This window comes from Onychostoma macrolepis, chromosome 14 (genome assembly GCF_012432095.1).
Source record: "Onychostoma macrolepis isolate SWU-2019 chromosome 14, ASM1243209v1, whole genome shotgun sequence".
Lineage (NCBI taxonomy): Eukaryota > Metazoa > Chordata > Actinopteri > Cypriniformes > Cyprinidae > Onychostoma > Onychostoma macrolepis.
In genome coordinates this window covers 1,529,548-1,547,385 of record NC_081168.1, presented here as the reverse complement: position 1 = coordinate 1,547,385, position 17,838 = coordinate 1,529,548, and the positions used below count along the sequence as shown (strand labels likewise).

The 17,838-nt window shown below is 39.5% G+C and overlaps 1 protein-coding gene across 1 annotated transcript; it reads right to left on the bottom strand.

Moving 5' to 3' along the window:
- Nucleotides 1-601: 601 nt before the first annotated feature.
- On the bottom strand, nucleotides 602-17,071 carry LOC131553356 (tripartite motif-containing protein 16-like). The gene is made up of 6 exons (XM_058797966.1): nucleotides 16,446-17,071; nucleotides 15,196-15,291; nucleotides 14,882-15,115; nucleotides 4,660-4,819; nucleotides 4,473-4,520; nucleotides 602-2,829 (listed from the first exon to the last, which is right to left on the bottom strand). The coding sequence occupies exons 1-6, from the start codon at nucleotides 17,016-17,018 to the stop codon at nucleotides 2,312-2,314; spliced, it is 1,629 nt and encodes a 542-aa protein (XP_058653949.1). The 5' UTR covers nucleotides 17,019-17,071; the 3' UTR covers nucleotides 602-2,311.
- Between the last annotated feature and the right edge of the window lie 767 nt (nucleotides 17,072-17,838).

Genomic DNA, 17,838 nt, shown 5'->3' with positions numbered 1-17,838 from the left:
TAATCTGTGCAGTGGTATTGTTAGTTTAAGTTCAGATTTTTTAAGACCTAACATTTAACATTTGTTTCGCTATAGCTATTTGAGTCAATTAAAACACAATACTTACATTTATAAGTGTATTCATTGGCCGCCACAGCACCATCGCTGCTATTTTGTTTGAATAAAAGTCCCGTCTTCACCGGTGCGTTATGAATTCTGGGATAGGGTAGGCTGCGAAGGATACATCTGATGCGAAGGGCGCATTTGAAGTCGCGTTCGAATTACGGCAGCCTTCGTCACGCCGCGGTGACACAACTGGCCTTCAAATGGGTCCTCCGAAGGATGTAGCCTACGAATTGGGATGCAGCTTTTAGGTCACATTTGAAGGCTACTTACGTCATCGGGGAAGCCTCATTTAAGAAAAGTATCCGTAAAATTGCAAAGTAAAAGAAATATATAGTATTTTACACCTCAATAACAGTCAATTTTATTATAGTTACCTATTAATGTTAATGTTATTACCTATTAATGTTATTAATGTACAGTAAATTAGTAAAATATTAAACTAAGTTAATGCCTACTGTCACGGTTTTGTTGCAAGGAGAACGCAGGAGGCGAAGAGTAAACTAAAACAGTCTTTAATGACGAAAATACAGGGGATAATCCAACACAGAACTTAGCATAACACAAAGGAACACAGAGACTGTAACGAGTAGACCAGACAAAGGAGAACTGAACAAGCAGGAACTAATAAACACAGGATGATTACAGAATACAGGTGCAGGTGCAGGGGATTAATCAATAAAGCTAAACAAGGACAAGAAGGTGACCAAGTAAGGAAACACAGGAAGAACTAAGGGCAAAACAAGACCAAAAATGTGATACCTACATAATATATTTTAATAATGTATGAAATAAGCGTTAAAGCAGAAATAAGAAAGATGTAAACACCATCTCTCATTCAACCTCACTTCTGCTCTCTCTTCCAGCTCGGCGGCTCTCCGCATTGGATTGTGGGAAATATTGCTTCAGTGAGTGTACATTGGTTGTACACTCAAAATCAGAATGTATTGTGGGTAAAAAGTAGTGAACAAATGTAGGGAATGAAGCCGTTCATTGTGGCTTTGTCCAAATACCCACACTTGCGGTCTTGGCCACTTGAGAGCGAGTGCGCGTGACAGGAAGTAAGTGTGCAAGTCTGTCCCAAGTCTTTAAAATGCCAAAGTGAGCGAAGCGGTATTCAAGGCTAAGCGTATCCCATCATGCATCATGTTCTGGATATAAATCGTGGGACTTTTTGCCGAGATCTTGCGAGAGGTCACGGAAACATTTCCAATGTAAGTTAAATATTCATATAATAATTAGATATTACATATAATTTGGTAGAAAAACTGTTTTCACGTTTTATTGGTGCAAAGATGAGTAGTTTATTTATTTTATACAACATTTGCAACTGCTTTTTATCACTTAATGTAATTTGTCGTGCTTCTAATTCTGCCAGGTTATAGGGACTACTGAACAGACATTTAGAAGTTGATTTTAAAATGCAAAGTATTTCAAATTAAAATTAAAATAAAGCTATGTAAACACTTACATTTTTACAACCCTATAAGTGTGTGTCCCATCAGGTAATGAAAAGTTCGACACACACTTGTGGTCTTCATCCTCACTTGAACACTTGGGCCAAATACAGGAAATGCGTAATTTAAATAGTCAAGTGGTCAAGTGCAAAGACTGGGTATTTGGACATATCCAGGGCCATAGTGGCCGGGCCAAGGGCCAAGGCCACAGAGGCAGATCCACCATGGCCCCCTGAGTCTCCGTATCCACCCTGGAGGGCTCCCTAGTTTCCTCCCTGTTCCTGCCCTGCTCTAACCTCCAGGGCGCCTGCCCCCCCTCCCCGATGGAACTTTTATGGCGCGGGACGCGCCTTCCAGGAGGGTGGAGTACTGTCACATGTGTGTTCCCTTTTAGTTCCTGTTTGCCCTTATTTGGCTTTGTTCCTGTTCTCATTATTAGTTAATCATCGTTTATTCTGTTCAACTGTTAAGTTTCATTATCTCATTTGTCTCACTCCATTTAAGTCCTGTATTCTCCTGAGTTTCTTTGTCTCAGTTTAATGTTATTTCAGTGCTTACGTGTGGTGATGATTATTAAAACCCCTTTACGTTTACTCCTTCGTGCACCTTTTTTCCTACAACCACGACGCGTGACAACTATATAGTGGATAGGGAGCGGTTTCGGACACAGCTTATAACATTTCACTGTTACTGATTTATCATGCAGCTCAAAGCATTATGGGTAGAATCTCTCGTCAGTCTATTCTGATTCATCAACACAGTTTCACTGATGATCCAGTACAAACATAAAACCCAGGATAGAGCGGCTGAGTGAATGTGGTCTGGACTGTGTGGATGAGTCTCATTGTGTCAGAGACGCTGTAGAAGGACAGAGTTCCTGCACCGTGATCCACAAACACTCCTATTCTCCTGCTGATGGACTTCACAGGGAGAGGAGTCTGTATCTTATTGTGTCTGAATGAGTAACTGTAGGAAGAGCAGATCAAACTCCAGGACTGATCATTATTTCCAAACAAACCCTCTTTACCACATCCCTTCCTGCTGATGCTCTTATATGACACTGATATAAACACATCTCTACTCCACTCAATCTCCCAGTAACAGCGTCCACACACACTCTCTCCACACAACACCTGCCACCACTCATCAAATCTGTCTGGATGATCAGGATACGGCTGGACTGTATTAGTGTAAATAATCACTCTGTTGCTCTCAGACAGACGGAGGCGTTTATTCACTGTGTTCAGATCCAGAGTGAGCTGATGGGAATCTGATGGAGATAAAACACATCAGAATCAGGAATTATGAATTTGTTTGATCTTTTCATGTAGCTGAACTCTTCATGTTCAGTGTATCATCAGTGTCTCAGTACAGATGACCAGATATCTGTGCTAATCATCATTTACTAGGGCTGCCCTCTAATAGGTGCTTAGTCAATTACAATTTTATTAGTCGCAGGAAAAAAATCCACAGAAAGTGGTGAAGTCAAAAAGTCTGTGACAGACAAGTCATTAACAGCTGGTCTGTGTGGTAATTACAGCACATCGGTCAGGACTAGGGCTGTGCAATATATATTGCCTGCGACAATATCGTAATTAAATTGTTTTAACGATGTGCGATTTGATATTATTGAGTATATTGCAAAAACCAAACAAAACACTACAGAGTGCACACATTCATCACGTGAAGTGTGTTCTTTCACTGCATGATGTTTTTCTTCTCAAAAAATTTGCATGACTACAAATGTGATATTGCTTTTTTACAACAGTTCAATAAACAAGAAGTTAATATTAACAGACTTACATTGTAGACACCATATCGCCTGTTTTTGCTCTATTTGCTCTACAACAAAAATAATTCCAAACAAAGCCACAGCACTGTTTTGCGTTTCTGAGCAACATGACAGTGTTTCATTCCTGAATGAATCAACCGTTTAAATGATTCGGTTCAGTCGCAATGACTCACTTATTAACAGTGACTTGCTGCCACCTGCTGGCAGTTTGAATTTCACATTTAAAGTATCTTTTCATATACATATATATTATTTTTTTATAATTTCAAATATCAGTATTCAATGTTTTATGTTTAATATATCAAAACATTATTTATGCATTTGTAACTGCAGGTTAAATGCATTAATGTCCTGCATTAAACAGTGTGTAAACACATCTAAATGTCACTTCAGATGCAGCTTCTGTGTTTCCTCTGCTGTGCAAAGATGAATTTTGTTGATACTGATTTAATTTTCTTGGCAACAGCCCAAATCTCTTATTATTCTAATTCACTGATTAAACCTAAGAATTTGACTCATTGCTGATGCGCACTTTTAGACAAAAATGGCTTTATAAAGGTAAAAATGCTCATAAAATGTAAAAATCAATTTAAACTTATTGGAAAAGATTATTTATGTCACTGCTGTAAGAACTGACCACAACACATAAAGAATATTAAAAACTTTAGGAGTTAGCTGTCCAAGGTACAATAACACACACAGCAAAATATCGAAAAATGGAAAACAAATATTTTCAGATTATGTAATCCGTATGAAATGTGCACGTCCACTGTGGAGATAACGAGTTAGTGTCGACTTCATCACTGCAGCCGAAAATACAGAAAACACTAGTTTATCAATGAATTATTATAATTATTATTATGAAGTAAGGCAGTCTTCTTGTTGTTTTTGTCCCCTAAAACATTCATAATCATTACTTCTGCGGTGCTCTGTGGCAAGCTTTATGCTGAATTATATGGTTAATTAATATAAACGTGCAATTAGTCAACCAATCGCTTTAAATTAATGACTATTAGTCGATCAGAAAAATATTTAGTCGAGGGCAGCCCTCCTCTTTCTCCTTCTACAGAAGAACATGAACACACTCAGTGAGTTTTCTGCTTGTTTTCTTACTGACTTACATTGTAGGAAGTCGTTCCTGGTCCAGAGAACAATGTTGGTGAATGTGACTGTGGAAATCAACAGACATAAACAGTGTGATTCTCATGATCCTGCATCCATTCCTAAGACATTTATATATGATGTTCTCCATGATATGAGATGATGATGGACTCGTTTCTGAGAGCAGATGAATCTCCAGGACTTTACCTCTGTCTGAGATCTTCTTGAGCTCCTCTTTGCAGAAATCGTCCAGTTTGCCTCTCAGCTGATGAACAGATTCTCTCAGATCATCAAAAGAGACGAGAGAAATGAAGGGATCGTCATTTACGTCTGTAGATTCAGTAGGTGCTGAGAGAGACTGGAAACTCTACAGAAAACAGAAATCAAAACTCATCAGCTCCACATTTCACCCAATAACCTGCTCCAACATCAGATTTGTGCGGCTCTTGTTGACTCGACTGATCTTTAGTAACTCACCTCAATCCAGCACTTTCACAGCATCAGCTTCATTCTTCTCATATTCATTATATCACATTAGAGCTACATATTTTAGTATTTGCCACTCATGTGAACTTTCTAGGAAATAGTTTGAATGATAAAACATCTGCTAAGAACATAAATGTCCATCTAACAGCTCAAGCACATCAATGGAGTCTCATTGCAGGGATGAGTAGATTTTCTCAGGAAAAGCAGCTCAAAGGCTACGATTAGATTGACCGTAATTTATAACTTTAGAGCGGTTAGAGACACTGAAACTGCACAAGGACCCCTAAGCAGAGGTGTAAACTAACTAATTACAAATATTTTCATTACAGTACTTTGGTACATTTTTCCATTTTTTCTACTGTCTTGAGTATAATTAAAGTATTTGTAACTGCCGAGAAGTCAGTTTGTATTTCTTGTTTATTTAATTATTTAAGTGTTTTGTTTAGGACTTTTAATTTGAAGTTGCTTAGTAAGCGCCGGTTAGTAGAGACCTTTATTATGAAAGGCGCATAGTAAGAAGAAGAGAAAAATGGCAATTTAAGATGGCAAGTCAAAGATAGTGAGCTAAAAATTATGACGAATTAAAGTGTGTTTAACATTTATTCTACTCATCGTGAGTTAAAAGGAACATCGGAAGCGAGTTTAAAGCTCTTCCTTTTAGTAACAAGCAGCCAATGAAGTAAGATTCATTTGTATTACATGTGGTGTTGTAACGTAAATGATGTTATTGTGTTAAAGGGAAATATCTGTATAAATACTGTAGTTAAGTTATTAGGTGAACTGAACTTTGTTTGGAATGCTTGTAAGACAACTTTATTTATTTATTTATTTGTTTTATGTTCTTTGTGTTTATTCTACATTTGTGCAGTTCTCACGGCATCTCAAGTCGCTTGGTTATGAACCAGTCAATAAATCGCCAGTCATCAAAGAATTCTTGTGCTCGTGAAGTTACTGGGGGAAGCTACAGTGAGAATTCAACTGCTCTTCGCGAGTAGGAAAGAAAGGAAGAACCAACCAGCAGTCAGCAAAGCTTCAAGTTAACATCAAGTTCATTACACTCTGGATTCTGCAAGATGAAGTACTGCTTACACCGGTAACTAAGAAGCAAGAAGCGCAGCAGAGTCAAGGCACTGTCAAGTTAGGACTAACGAGAAAGTTAAGCACACAAAAGTTCAAGTTAAGGTGCTTAAAGTGGACTTATTCTTGATGATTCCTTAAGAGAGACTCTTTAAGTGTTCAGTGTTATTCTAAAGAAGTGCAGGTGTTATGTGCTAAATTTAAGTCATTTGCAGAACGTATTAAGCTTAAATAAGAAGATAATTGTTGATTGAACTGTTGAAAATATCCATGTTCAGTACAATTCATGCAGTTTGTATACTTAAAATATACAGTGTGACAAAGAGATATAGAAAATGGCAGAAGGTGGCCAGTCTGCTAGGAATAGCAAAGAAAATATAGCAGAAATTACGCATGAATCAATAGCAGCTAATGATACAACAAATCCAGAGCCACGAAGAAGTCAAAGAACCCGCAAATTTACTGAGAAGGGTAAAGAATTACATGATGAAAAGTTGGCTAAACTTAAAAATCACTTTCAAAGCTCTTATGAGAAATGGAAAGCTCTGGCTAGAGACGCTAGACAAAAACTGATGGGGCGTCTCTCCAACGACATGCTGCAAGCTCTTATAGGCACAATAAGTGCTGCTTCGAAGGATTTAAATGTTGTTTATGACGAGTTGCGGCAAAATGTGAGTCCTGATAGTGATACTCGTCGCAGAATAGACACCTGTAGTGCCGTCACTAAGAAGATAGTTGAGTCTGCATGGAGTCGTTTAGGTGAGGGAGTTGAGGGTCAAGATCCTTTCATTCAAGAGGGATGCTGTACTGATACAGGCTCAGTATTTTCGTCCATAGCCTCCAAATCAAGTCATGGACATTCCAGATCTTCTTCTAGGTCCTTAAACAACTCAAGTGTAAGCTCCAGAGGTTCAAGTTTGTCCTCTGTTAAGAAACAAGAAGCTGCTGCAGAAATTGCTGCAACTGAAGCAACTTTAGAAATATTACAACAAGAAGACCGTGAAATAGAGGAACTCCAAAGACTTGAGGCAGAAGAGAAAAGGAGAGTAGCAGAACAAGAAGCAGAAGCTTATAAGCGTCGACTAGAAAGAGAAGAAGAAGAAGCTAGACTGCGTGTAAAGTTTGAAGTTGAAAATGCTGCCAGACGGAAGGCATTGGAAGACAAGCGCTGAGAGTTAGAGCGCTTGGAGACGCTTAAAAAGTTAAATGCTGCAAAGGCGCGGATGCAAGTCTATGAGCAGACAGAAGACTCGAAGGATGAAACCAGAGAGTTACTCCATGACTGTGTATCTGTGCAGAAGAAGCACATGTCTAAATCAAGCGGCTCCTTGTTACAGCACACACCTCCACACAAAGTTGTGACAAAATCACATCAAGAAGATACCACTGCAGACCTTGTTAGGATGTTAGCAGAATCTATCAGTTCAAGTCGTCTTCCTATACCAGAACCTGCAACATTCTATGGAGATCCACTCAGATTTAGTGATTGGAAAATCTCTTTTCAAACTTTGATTGACAGAAAGAACATTCCAGTAAGTGAGAAGATTTATTACTTACGAAAGTATGTTGAAGAACCAGCTAAGAAAGCCATTGAAAGTTACTTCCTATTGGGCTCAGAGTCAGCTTATCATGCAGCATGGACTATTCTAGAAGAAAGGTATGGAAATCCGTTCGTCATTTCCAAAGCTTTTCGGGACAAGCTTAATTCATGGCCCAAGATAGGTCCTAAGGACAGCGTTGAGCTGAGGGAATTTACTGATTTCCTTAGAGGCTGTGAAGCAGCTATGGCTGAGATTAAAAGCCTTCAAGTCCTTAATGACTGTAACGAAAACCAGAAGATCCTTTCCAAACTTCCTGATTGGTTAGCCTCGAGGTGGAATCGTCAGGTAATAGAAATTGAAGAAGAGACTAAGACGTTTCCTACCTTCAGTCAGTTTGTGGAATTTCTTGCAAGAGAAGCTAAGATCGCTTGCAACCCAGTGACATCCCTTCATGCTCTGAAGTGTACTGAGGTTGAAAAAGGTAAGGTAGTAAGAAATCAAGGCACTAGAGTGAAGGTGTTAGCTGTTCAGTCTAGTGAGGAAACATATGCAAAATGCGCTTTTTGTGATAAACCAGGACATGCTATTCACAAATGTCGGAAGTTTACACAGAAAAATGTGGCTGAACGGATTAAGTTTGTTGAAATGAGTAAGTTATGTTTTGGCTGTTTGAAGCCTGGCCATCGTTCAAAGAACTGTGAAGATAGAAGTGTATGTGAGACATGTCAGAAGAAGCACCCAACATGTCTACATGAAGACCGCACAAAAGAAACAAAGAAGTTTCCAAAATCGGAACAAACAAAAGAGAAGTCACAGGAAAGAAATCAAGAGCTGACAAAGAATAAAGAGGACATAGGTGATGCAACATCCAATCGAGTTGTACAGGATGTGAACAATACTCAGACCTCTACAATTGTACCAGTATGGGTCTCAACTACCAATGAACCAAACCATGAAGTTCTTGTTTACGCACTTCTTGACACTCAGAGCGACACTACCTTCATCCTTGAAGAAATAGCACAAGCTCTTGACACAACAAAAGAATCTGTGCAACTGAAACTCTCAACGATGGTATCCAAAGGCACAGTTGTTCCATGTCAGAAGTTAACTGACTTACAAGTGAGAGGATTTTATTCAGGCAAGAAAATCTCATTACCAGTAACGTATTCAAGAGAGTTCATCCCTGCGAATAGAACTCACATTCCTACACCCAAAACTGCAAGGGCTTGGCCACATCTAATGCACATAGCTGAGAAAATTGCCCCTCAACAAGTTTGTGATATTGGCCTCCTAATTGGATACAATTGTCCTCAAGCTCTCCTGCCCAGAGAAATTGTATCTGGAAAAGAAAATCAGCCTTTTGCTCAAAGGACAGATCTAGGCTGGAGCATTGTTGGTGGTGGTAAGTCCTGTGTAGACTATGGTGATGCCATTGGAGTGAGTCATCGCATCATAGTGAAACAAGTGATCCCAAGTCTGCCATCTTCCTTCAATCTTACGAATGAGGTTAATTATATCTGCAGAACACAGATCAAGGAAATAGTCACTCCACCAAGTGTCATCAAAGCACTTGAGTCTGACTTCAATGAGAAAACATCAGAGCATAATCTTGTTTCTCAAGAAGACCTGCGTTTTTTGTCAAAATTGAAAACAGGCATCAGACTTAAGGAGAATGGTCATTATGAAATGCCTTTGCCTTTCAAGGAAGAAGGACCAAAGCTGCCCAACAATAAGGAATGTGCCATTCACCGTCTCAGATGCTTAGAGAAAAGGCTAAAAAGAGATGAGAAATACTACAAGGACTATGTAGCTTTTATGGATGAGACAATTGCTCGAGGCGATGCTGAAAAAGTCCCAGTTGAAGAAATCGATAATCATCCTGCTTGGTATATTCCCCACCACGGGGTTTATCATCCTCAAAAGCCTGGGAAAATCCGAGTAGTCTTTGACTGCTCAGCGAAGTTCCATGGTACATCCCTCAATGAGCATCTGTTAATTGGTCCAGAGTTAACCAACACCCTTGTAGGTGTTCTCTGTCGTTTTCGTATAGGTCCAGTAGCAATCATGTGCGATATTGAGCGCATGTTTTATCAATTTCATGTCAAGCCTGAAGACCAAGACTATTTAAGATTCCTTTGGTGGGAGAAAGGAGATCTAGAATCCCAGCCACAGGTCTATAGAATGAGGGTACATTTGTTTGGTGCAGCCTCATCACCCGGATGTGCCAACTATGGACTCAAACATCTCGCTGCTCAGGGCCGAGGTAATTTCAGTGAAACCTCCATAAGATTCATAGAAAGAAATTTCTATGTCGATGATGGGTTGACAAGTGTCTCATCAGTGAGTGAAGCTATCCAGCTGATCCAGGAAGCAAGAGAACTGTGCAGCACAGGGAGACTTCGTTTGCACAAATTTGTGTCGAACAACCAAGAAGTGATAGCATCGATTCCCCAGGAAGAATGTGCTGAGAGTTCTATGGTTCATGACTTAGCTTTGGGTGAGCCTCACATGGAAAGGGCGCTCGGTGTGAATTGGTGTGTCACATCTGACAGTTTCCAGTTCCGAGTATCTGTTAAGGAACAGCCACTTACTAGAAGAGGAGTCCTGTCCACGGTGGCTTCCGTATATGACCCACTTGGCTTCGCAGCGCCTTTCATCCTTCTTGGTAAGCAAATATTGCAGATGATGTGTCAAGACAAAATTGGGTGGGATGAACCACTTAAAGATGATTTACGACCACAGTGGGAACGTTGGATTTCAGGTCTACGAAGCTTAGCGGATGTTAAGATTCAGCGATGTTATCTGCCATCAACTATTAAGGATGTTCAGCGTTACGAGCTTCATCATTTCTCTGACGCTAGTGCTTCAGGTTATGGAGAATGCACGTATCTCCGAGCCATTGACACATCAGGAAAGGTTCACTGTTCCTTAGTTATGGGTAAAGCCAGAGTCGCTCCTACTAAGATTACCACCATACCGAGGCTGGAGTTGTCAGCAGCTGTAGTGGCTGTACAAATAAGTGACTTGCTGAGAAAGGAATTAGAATTAGACAGCCTAGAGGAGTACTTCTGGACAGACTCAAAGGTTGTCCTTGGCTACATTAATAATGATGCCAAAAGATTTCACGTCTTTGTGGCCAATCGCATTCAGCGGATTAAACAAAGTACTGACGCTAAGCAATGGAGATATGTGACCTCTGATGAGAACCCAGCTGATTGCGCCTCCAGAGGCCTTACAGCAGAAGAACTCATATCCTCCAATTGGTTTACAGGACCACACTTCCTGTGGAAAAATGAACTACCTAGAGAAGGTAAGGTGGGAGATATCGAAGTCAATGATCCAGAGCTTCGAAAAGCACAAGTTCATAATACCCATACAAATGAAGAAAGATCATTACTTGATCGGCTCGAGAAGTTTTCTGATTGGACAAAAGCAGTGAAAGCTATTGCGAGACTTAAAAGACGTGCCAAGGAAGCCAAAGGTCTCAATCCAAGAGTCAATGAAGCCTCAAGCATTGAAGAGAGAAGGGAGGCAGAATTCACCATTATTAAAATGGTTCAACAATCAGCCTTTTGTGATGTGATACAGAGCCTCAAATTTCAGAAGGAGATTCAATCCAACAGCAAATTGCATCAGTTAAATCCCTTCATAGATGAACTTGGTATCCTCAGGGTGGGAGGTCGGCTAACACATGCTGCATTACACCCGCATGTGAGACATCCTGCAATCCTCCCATAGGACAGTCAGTTATCGACCTTACTCATTAAATACTATCATGAACAAGTGCGTCACCAAGGGAGAGGGATGACTATGAACGAATTGCGTTCAAATGGTATCTGGATCTTGGGATGTAGCAAGGCAGTTGCCTCACACATCTACAAATGCACTAAGTGCAGGAAATTTAGAAGGCCCACTGAAGAGCAGAGGATGGCAGATCTTCCGCAGGAACGTATGGAGACAACTCCTCCTTTCACGTATTGCGGAATGGACTGCTTTGGTCCTTTCTATCAAAGAAGGAAGGAAGGAGCTAAAGCGTTATGGGCTTCTATTTACGTGTATGTGCTCAAGAGCTGTGCATGTAGAAATGCTGGATGATTTATCTACTGACGCATTCATTAATGCATTACGTACTTTCATCGCCATACGTGGACCTGTGCGTCAACTTAGATCTGACCAGGGCACTAATTTTGTTGGTGCAAGACGAGAATTTGCTGAAGCACTAAAGGAAATGAATCCAGAATGCCTAAAGGAGTTTGGCTGCGAGTTCATTATGAATACCCCATCAGCCAGTCACACAGGAGGCATTTGGGAGAGGCAAATTCGAACAATAAGAAGTGTCTTGACAACCATTCTGGATCAGTCAGCTCAAAGACTGGATAGTGCCTCTCTAAGAACATTTCTCTATGAGGTCATGGCTATCATAAATAGCCGACCATTAACAACAGAGCATCTAAATGATCCATCTGGTCCACAACCTCTTACGCCTAACCACATATTGACTATGAAGTCTTCGGTAATTTTACCACCACCTGGAGAGTTCGTTAATGAAGACGTTTATCTTCGTAAAAGATGGCGCAAAGTGCAATTTTTAGCTAATGTATTCTGGTCACGATGGAGGAAAGAATATCTTCTAAACCTTCAACAAAGGCAGAAATGGCACAAACGCCGTAGAAATGCAAAGGTCAATGACATTGTCATTCTGAAGGAGGACACAGCTCCACGCAATCAATGGAAGTTAGCGAAGGTGACAGAAGTGCACACTGGCACAGATGGCTGTGTCAGAACAGTGAAGTTACTGATCAGTGATTCGACACTGGATAGTAGGGGCAAACGTGTCACAAGCCCAACTTACCTTGTAAGGCCCGTCCAGAAAATTGTTACCCTGATTGAAGCCGATTAAGAACTCCTACTATTTCTTGAGTTAGTCTATAATATATTTTGTTACTAAGAGTCAAGTTAGAAAGTTATAAAATCACAAGAAAGTGTTTTGGTGGGAGTGTAACTGCCGAGAAGTCAGTTTGTATTTCTTGTTTATTTAATTATTTAAGTGTTTTGTTTAGGACTTTTAATTTGAAGTTGCTTAGTAAGCGCCGGTTAGTAGAGACCTTTATTATGAAAGGCGCATAGTAAGAAGAAGAGAAAAATGGCAATTTAAGATGGCAAGTCAAAGATAGTGAGCTAAAAATTATGACGAATTAAAGTGTGTTTAACATTTATTCTACTCATCGTGAGTTAAAAGGAACATCGGAAGCGAGTTTAAAGCTCTTCCTTTTAGTAACAAGCAGCCAATGAAGTAAGATTCATTTGAATTACATGTGGTGTTGTAACGTAAATGATGTTATTGTGTTAAAGGGAAATATCTGTATAAATACTGTAGTTAAGTTATTAGGTGAACTGAACTTTGTTTGGAATGCTTGTAAGACAACTTTATTTATTTATTTATTTGTTTTATGTTCTTTGTGTTTATTCTACATTTGTGCAGTTCTCACGGCATCTCAAGTCGCTTGGTTATGAACCAGTCAATAAATCGCCAGTCATCAAAGAATTCTTGTGCTCGTGAAGTTACTGGGGGAAGCTACAGTATTCAACTTCGCTACATTTATTTTTCGGCAAAAGTACAAAAATACAAAATGGACAAAGTTGGCAATGGAGAAACAGGGCGAGCTGGCGTTTGACAGCCAATAACAGTCAGGTCTGACTCGGGTGCAAAACCAATCAAAACTTCCAGTTCAGCTGGAGGCGGGCCGTTCAAACCACACTGTGCTTTGACAGTCAATCACTGGTGTTGGAATTTTTAATCAGTATCATTAACATTTCAATATTTTAGTGAATGTATGAGCTAGGCTCTGATTTTAAATTGTAATTTTGACAGCTCCTGAAATGGGTCATACCATCGATATTACCAGAGCACTCAGCAGTTTAAGTAAAGAGAAAACTCGGTTGATAGAAGGACGCAGTTATTGCATGAACGGAGCAAGAACAATGTAAGTGTTTAAAATGCATGTGAACAGTTCAGCTGAATGGTAAAGTGCATTTAAACTAAATGTATAAAGCAAACTTCGTACAAAGCTGAAATAACCTCAACATCAAGAATGATTTTCCTGTCAATCAGATGCACATAAAAGTGTTGTTTGTTACAATAGCAATAGTCTCGCGTAGCCAGACCTTCAGACTGACGGCTGAAGGTCTGGAATGTATGGTAGCTTTCATTGGCCATGTCAAACAACCAATCACAGTTCGTTTCGTTCAGCGTCACGTTTCGGGCGTGGAAATGTCACCACAATAACAGACTGGTGTGTAAAACTCTCGGCATATTTTTGGTGGAACGATAAAAGAGCATTTTATTTAACATTAACTCGTAGCTAGGCTTGGGAATCAAAAATTGATTCCAATTCTGGAATCGGATACTTGTTATACATTTTTTATTTTGATTCCTCATATCGATTCCTTTGTGCGCATTTTAATACGACTTTAAACCACTCAGGCACAAGAAGACTCATGCACAGAAACAGCTATTTGAAACTATTCAAGTCAATAAGACTCGTGTGCTGTTTTCTCTGCTGCACACACATCCAAGACACAAAAAGCCGCCTCTCATACTGTATACTGTGTGATACTGAGTTCTCTTCTATGTGTTTTTGCATTTGAAAGGACAAATACACACAAAAATATGTCAAAATGTCCTCGTAAACACAGTCGTTATGTAAGTGAATGTAAACAGTTGTGAAAGAAAACGCATGTGTAACAGTATATTGGATCTCTGTAATATATTGGGTCTATGAGTCTCACTTATGAAACAGACATTACATGAGGGTGTTTAATACTCCATAATACTCACATCACCTCATTTTGAGTAAAAATAGAAAAATAATACTAAAGTACTTTGTAACGCAGTAACTTGAGTAGTTTTTCAGCAAACTACTTATTTACTCTTACTTGAGTCATTATTTATTAGTACTTTTACTTGTACTCAAGTAAATTGTTCCAAATTATATAGCAATACTTTTACTTGGGTACAGTTTTTTTAGTACTCTTTCCAGCACTGCCCCTTAAGACACACTCAGGTTTGGTTTGGTTTGAATACACTGAAGCATTGCTAATATACAGCCTGACTTCATGTTTGGGGTCTTCATAGTCAAATTCAGGCAAATAAAAATCAGTTTTATCAGATTTGATGATCACTGGATCCAATTTTGATGAACGTTAATCAGAATCTGTACTATTGAGTTCACTGATTTCACCATGAAATGTTTCTCTGTGAGTCTGGTGTCACAGCAGGATCTGCTCAAGTCCACTATGACCCTGTTCTTCTAGATCTGTGTTACCTGCAGGAACTGGATGTGATCCTGTGTGTGTGAAAGCTGCTCCAGCTCAGCGTCTCTCCTCCTCAGATCATTGATCTCCTGCTCCAGTCGCTCCAGTCGTCCTTCAGCTCGACTCACTGCTTGCTTTTCCTGATCTCTGATCAGCCGTATCAGCTCAGAGCGGCGTCTCTCAATGGAGCGGATGAGCTCAGTAAAGATCCTCTCACTGTCCTTCACTGCTGTCTGTGCAGAGCGCTGTTAGGACACACAGTGATTCAGGCTTCAGTGAGTCTGAACTGAGACTGAGACAAACTTCTCTTCTTCTCCAGACTCACCTTATGAGACTCCACAGCCTCTCTCAGCTGCTGGAGATCTTTCTCTCTCTGCTGGATTCTCTGCTGGAGCGTCTTCTGCGTCTCCTTCAGCTGCTTCTGCAGGACAAACAGACGATAGTGAATCTCACAGAAAACTACTGCCACTAAATAATCATGTGAACAGATGAATCCAGTAAAAGTGGAGCTGATAACTAATGGCTGTAGGATCAAACTCCAGAAGTGATGATCGGTTACAATCATCATATACGAATTAACATGAAGATTAATGCCTGTTTCATACTGCAAGTGTACGCATAGTAAAAATGAAACTGACACAAACGTAGAGCTTCACACTGACAGTGTTTCTGTGTAATTAGGCTCTGGCTCTACACAAAAAAATGGTAACACTTTACAATACGGGTGCACAAATATGCATTAAATAATGCTTAACTAAAGCACAGATAATCATGAGTTAATGTATAACTCATGATGAACTAAACCATTTATTAACGATTACTGCATCAGCAACTAATGAACATTCGATATGATTCAAAGATTAAGTAATCAATAAATTGTTATAAGTTAAATGCGTCATAATATATTTACTGCCTAATAACTTATTTTATTAACTAATGAAGTAAATTCATATGTTAATTACCACATTGGGTCGAAAGCCATGCCTTTAAACTTCCAGTTGTCTGCTTTAATTAATCATTAGCTAATGATTTGCATGGGTATCATTATGTTATGACTTTACTTGTTGAGGCACATGACTATTAACTAATTGTTAAGTAATATGTCATTGTGGTTATAGATGTTGAATTAGTTAGTTAGTCGAGTGCCTCAACAAGTAAAGTCATAGCATAATGATACCCATGCAAATCATTAGCTAATGATTAATTAAAGCAGACAACTGGAAGTTTAAAGGCATGACTTTCGACCCAATGTGGTAATTAACATATGAATTTACTTCATTAGTTAATAAAATAAGTTATTAGGTAGTTAATATATTATGACGCATTTAACTGATAACAATTTATTGATTACTTATTTTATGAATCATATTGAATGTTCATTTGTTGCTGATGCAGTAATCGTTAATAAATGGTTTAGTTCTTCATGAGTTACACATTAACTCATGATTATTTGTGCATTAGTTAAGCATGAATTAATGCATATTAGTGTCACCGTATTGTAAAATGTTACCCAAAAAATAAACAGACTACTGGGTCACTGTACTGAGTATTAACTTGATCTCTAGTTTTAAATACCTGTTTCTCTGTCCTCTGGTCTGCCGCTGGTACAATGTCATGGTTTTTATGTTCAATAATCGTACACAGCACACATATACATTCCTGGTCAGTGCGACAGAAAACCTCGAGGAGCTTCTCATGTTTCTGGCAGATCATCTCCTGCAGTCGTCCAGTGGCTTCAGTCAAATTGTGTCTCTTTCCTTTAAAGAAACTCTCATGTTGTTTGAGGTGTTTCTGACAGTAAGAGTTCAGACACACCAGACAGGACTTGACAGCTTTGTGTTTTCTTCCAGTACAGACGTCACACTGCACATCTCCAGCTCCAGCGTCACAGTCAGCAGAGAGTTTGGTCTTCTTCAGTTTCTCCACCACTTCAGCCAGCATGGTGTTTCTAGCTAAAGCAGGTCTTGGACTGAAGGTCTGTCTGCACTGAGGGCAGCTGTAGACTCTCATCTGATCCTCCTGATCCCAGCAGCCTGTAATACAGCTCTTACAGTAACTGTGTCCACAGGGAATGGCCACTGGATCCTTCAGGAGATCCAGACACACTGCACACAGGAACTCATCCTGAGAAAATCTGGCTTCTGCCATTTTACTGCATGAATACAGAGACACAAACACACAACAGCTCAACTACTCTTAAGTTTCTCTTTCCCTGAACTCATGTGTTTCATGTTTCCTGCTTCTGTTTGAGTCACGTGAGTAAAAGGGGTTTGTCTGTGAGTCTGTAAAGCAGGTTCCTCATTCCTGCTCCTGTAGAATCACACACACACACAGAGAGAGAGACAGACACAGACAGAGTGCATAGTGAGTCTTTACAGTGTCTGCTCTGTTTAAAATTCTGTTTTAAATGCAATCTGATTAAAATGTTTGAACTTTGATACATTTTTGAACATTGACAGACAGATATAGTTGACAGATACAAAAATGTCCTGTTGGTTTTATTTAGCGCTGCCCTGAATAAGCTGTTTGACTTAAAAGCAACAGCGTCTGCAGCTTTATAGCACAGCTGGGCACACAATGCTCGTTCTTGTTAACTCAGGGAACTGAGGATACGTTAGTAGCTGCAGCGCTCCCTTTAGAAACGGTCTCTCACATTGCGTGAATACGCTTGGGGAATGATGTCCAATAGAGTCGTATATAAACACAGAATGAAAAGTCATCCTGCGAGCCCAGCCCCAGAGACCTGATTTAAGAGTCCTAAAGGTAACATGGGATTTTTTTTATGTTCACACTGGCTAAATATGATCGGATTCCAATCGGATGTATGCACAAAAGTCAGATTTGAACTGACAGTCTGAACAAGGCTTTAGAGAACATTCAAAAGTAATATTCTCATACGGTTTACAAAATAACAAAATGTAACATTCCTCTTAATGTTGTCTTGTAACCAAGAAACAAAAACTAGATA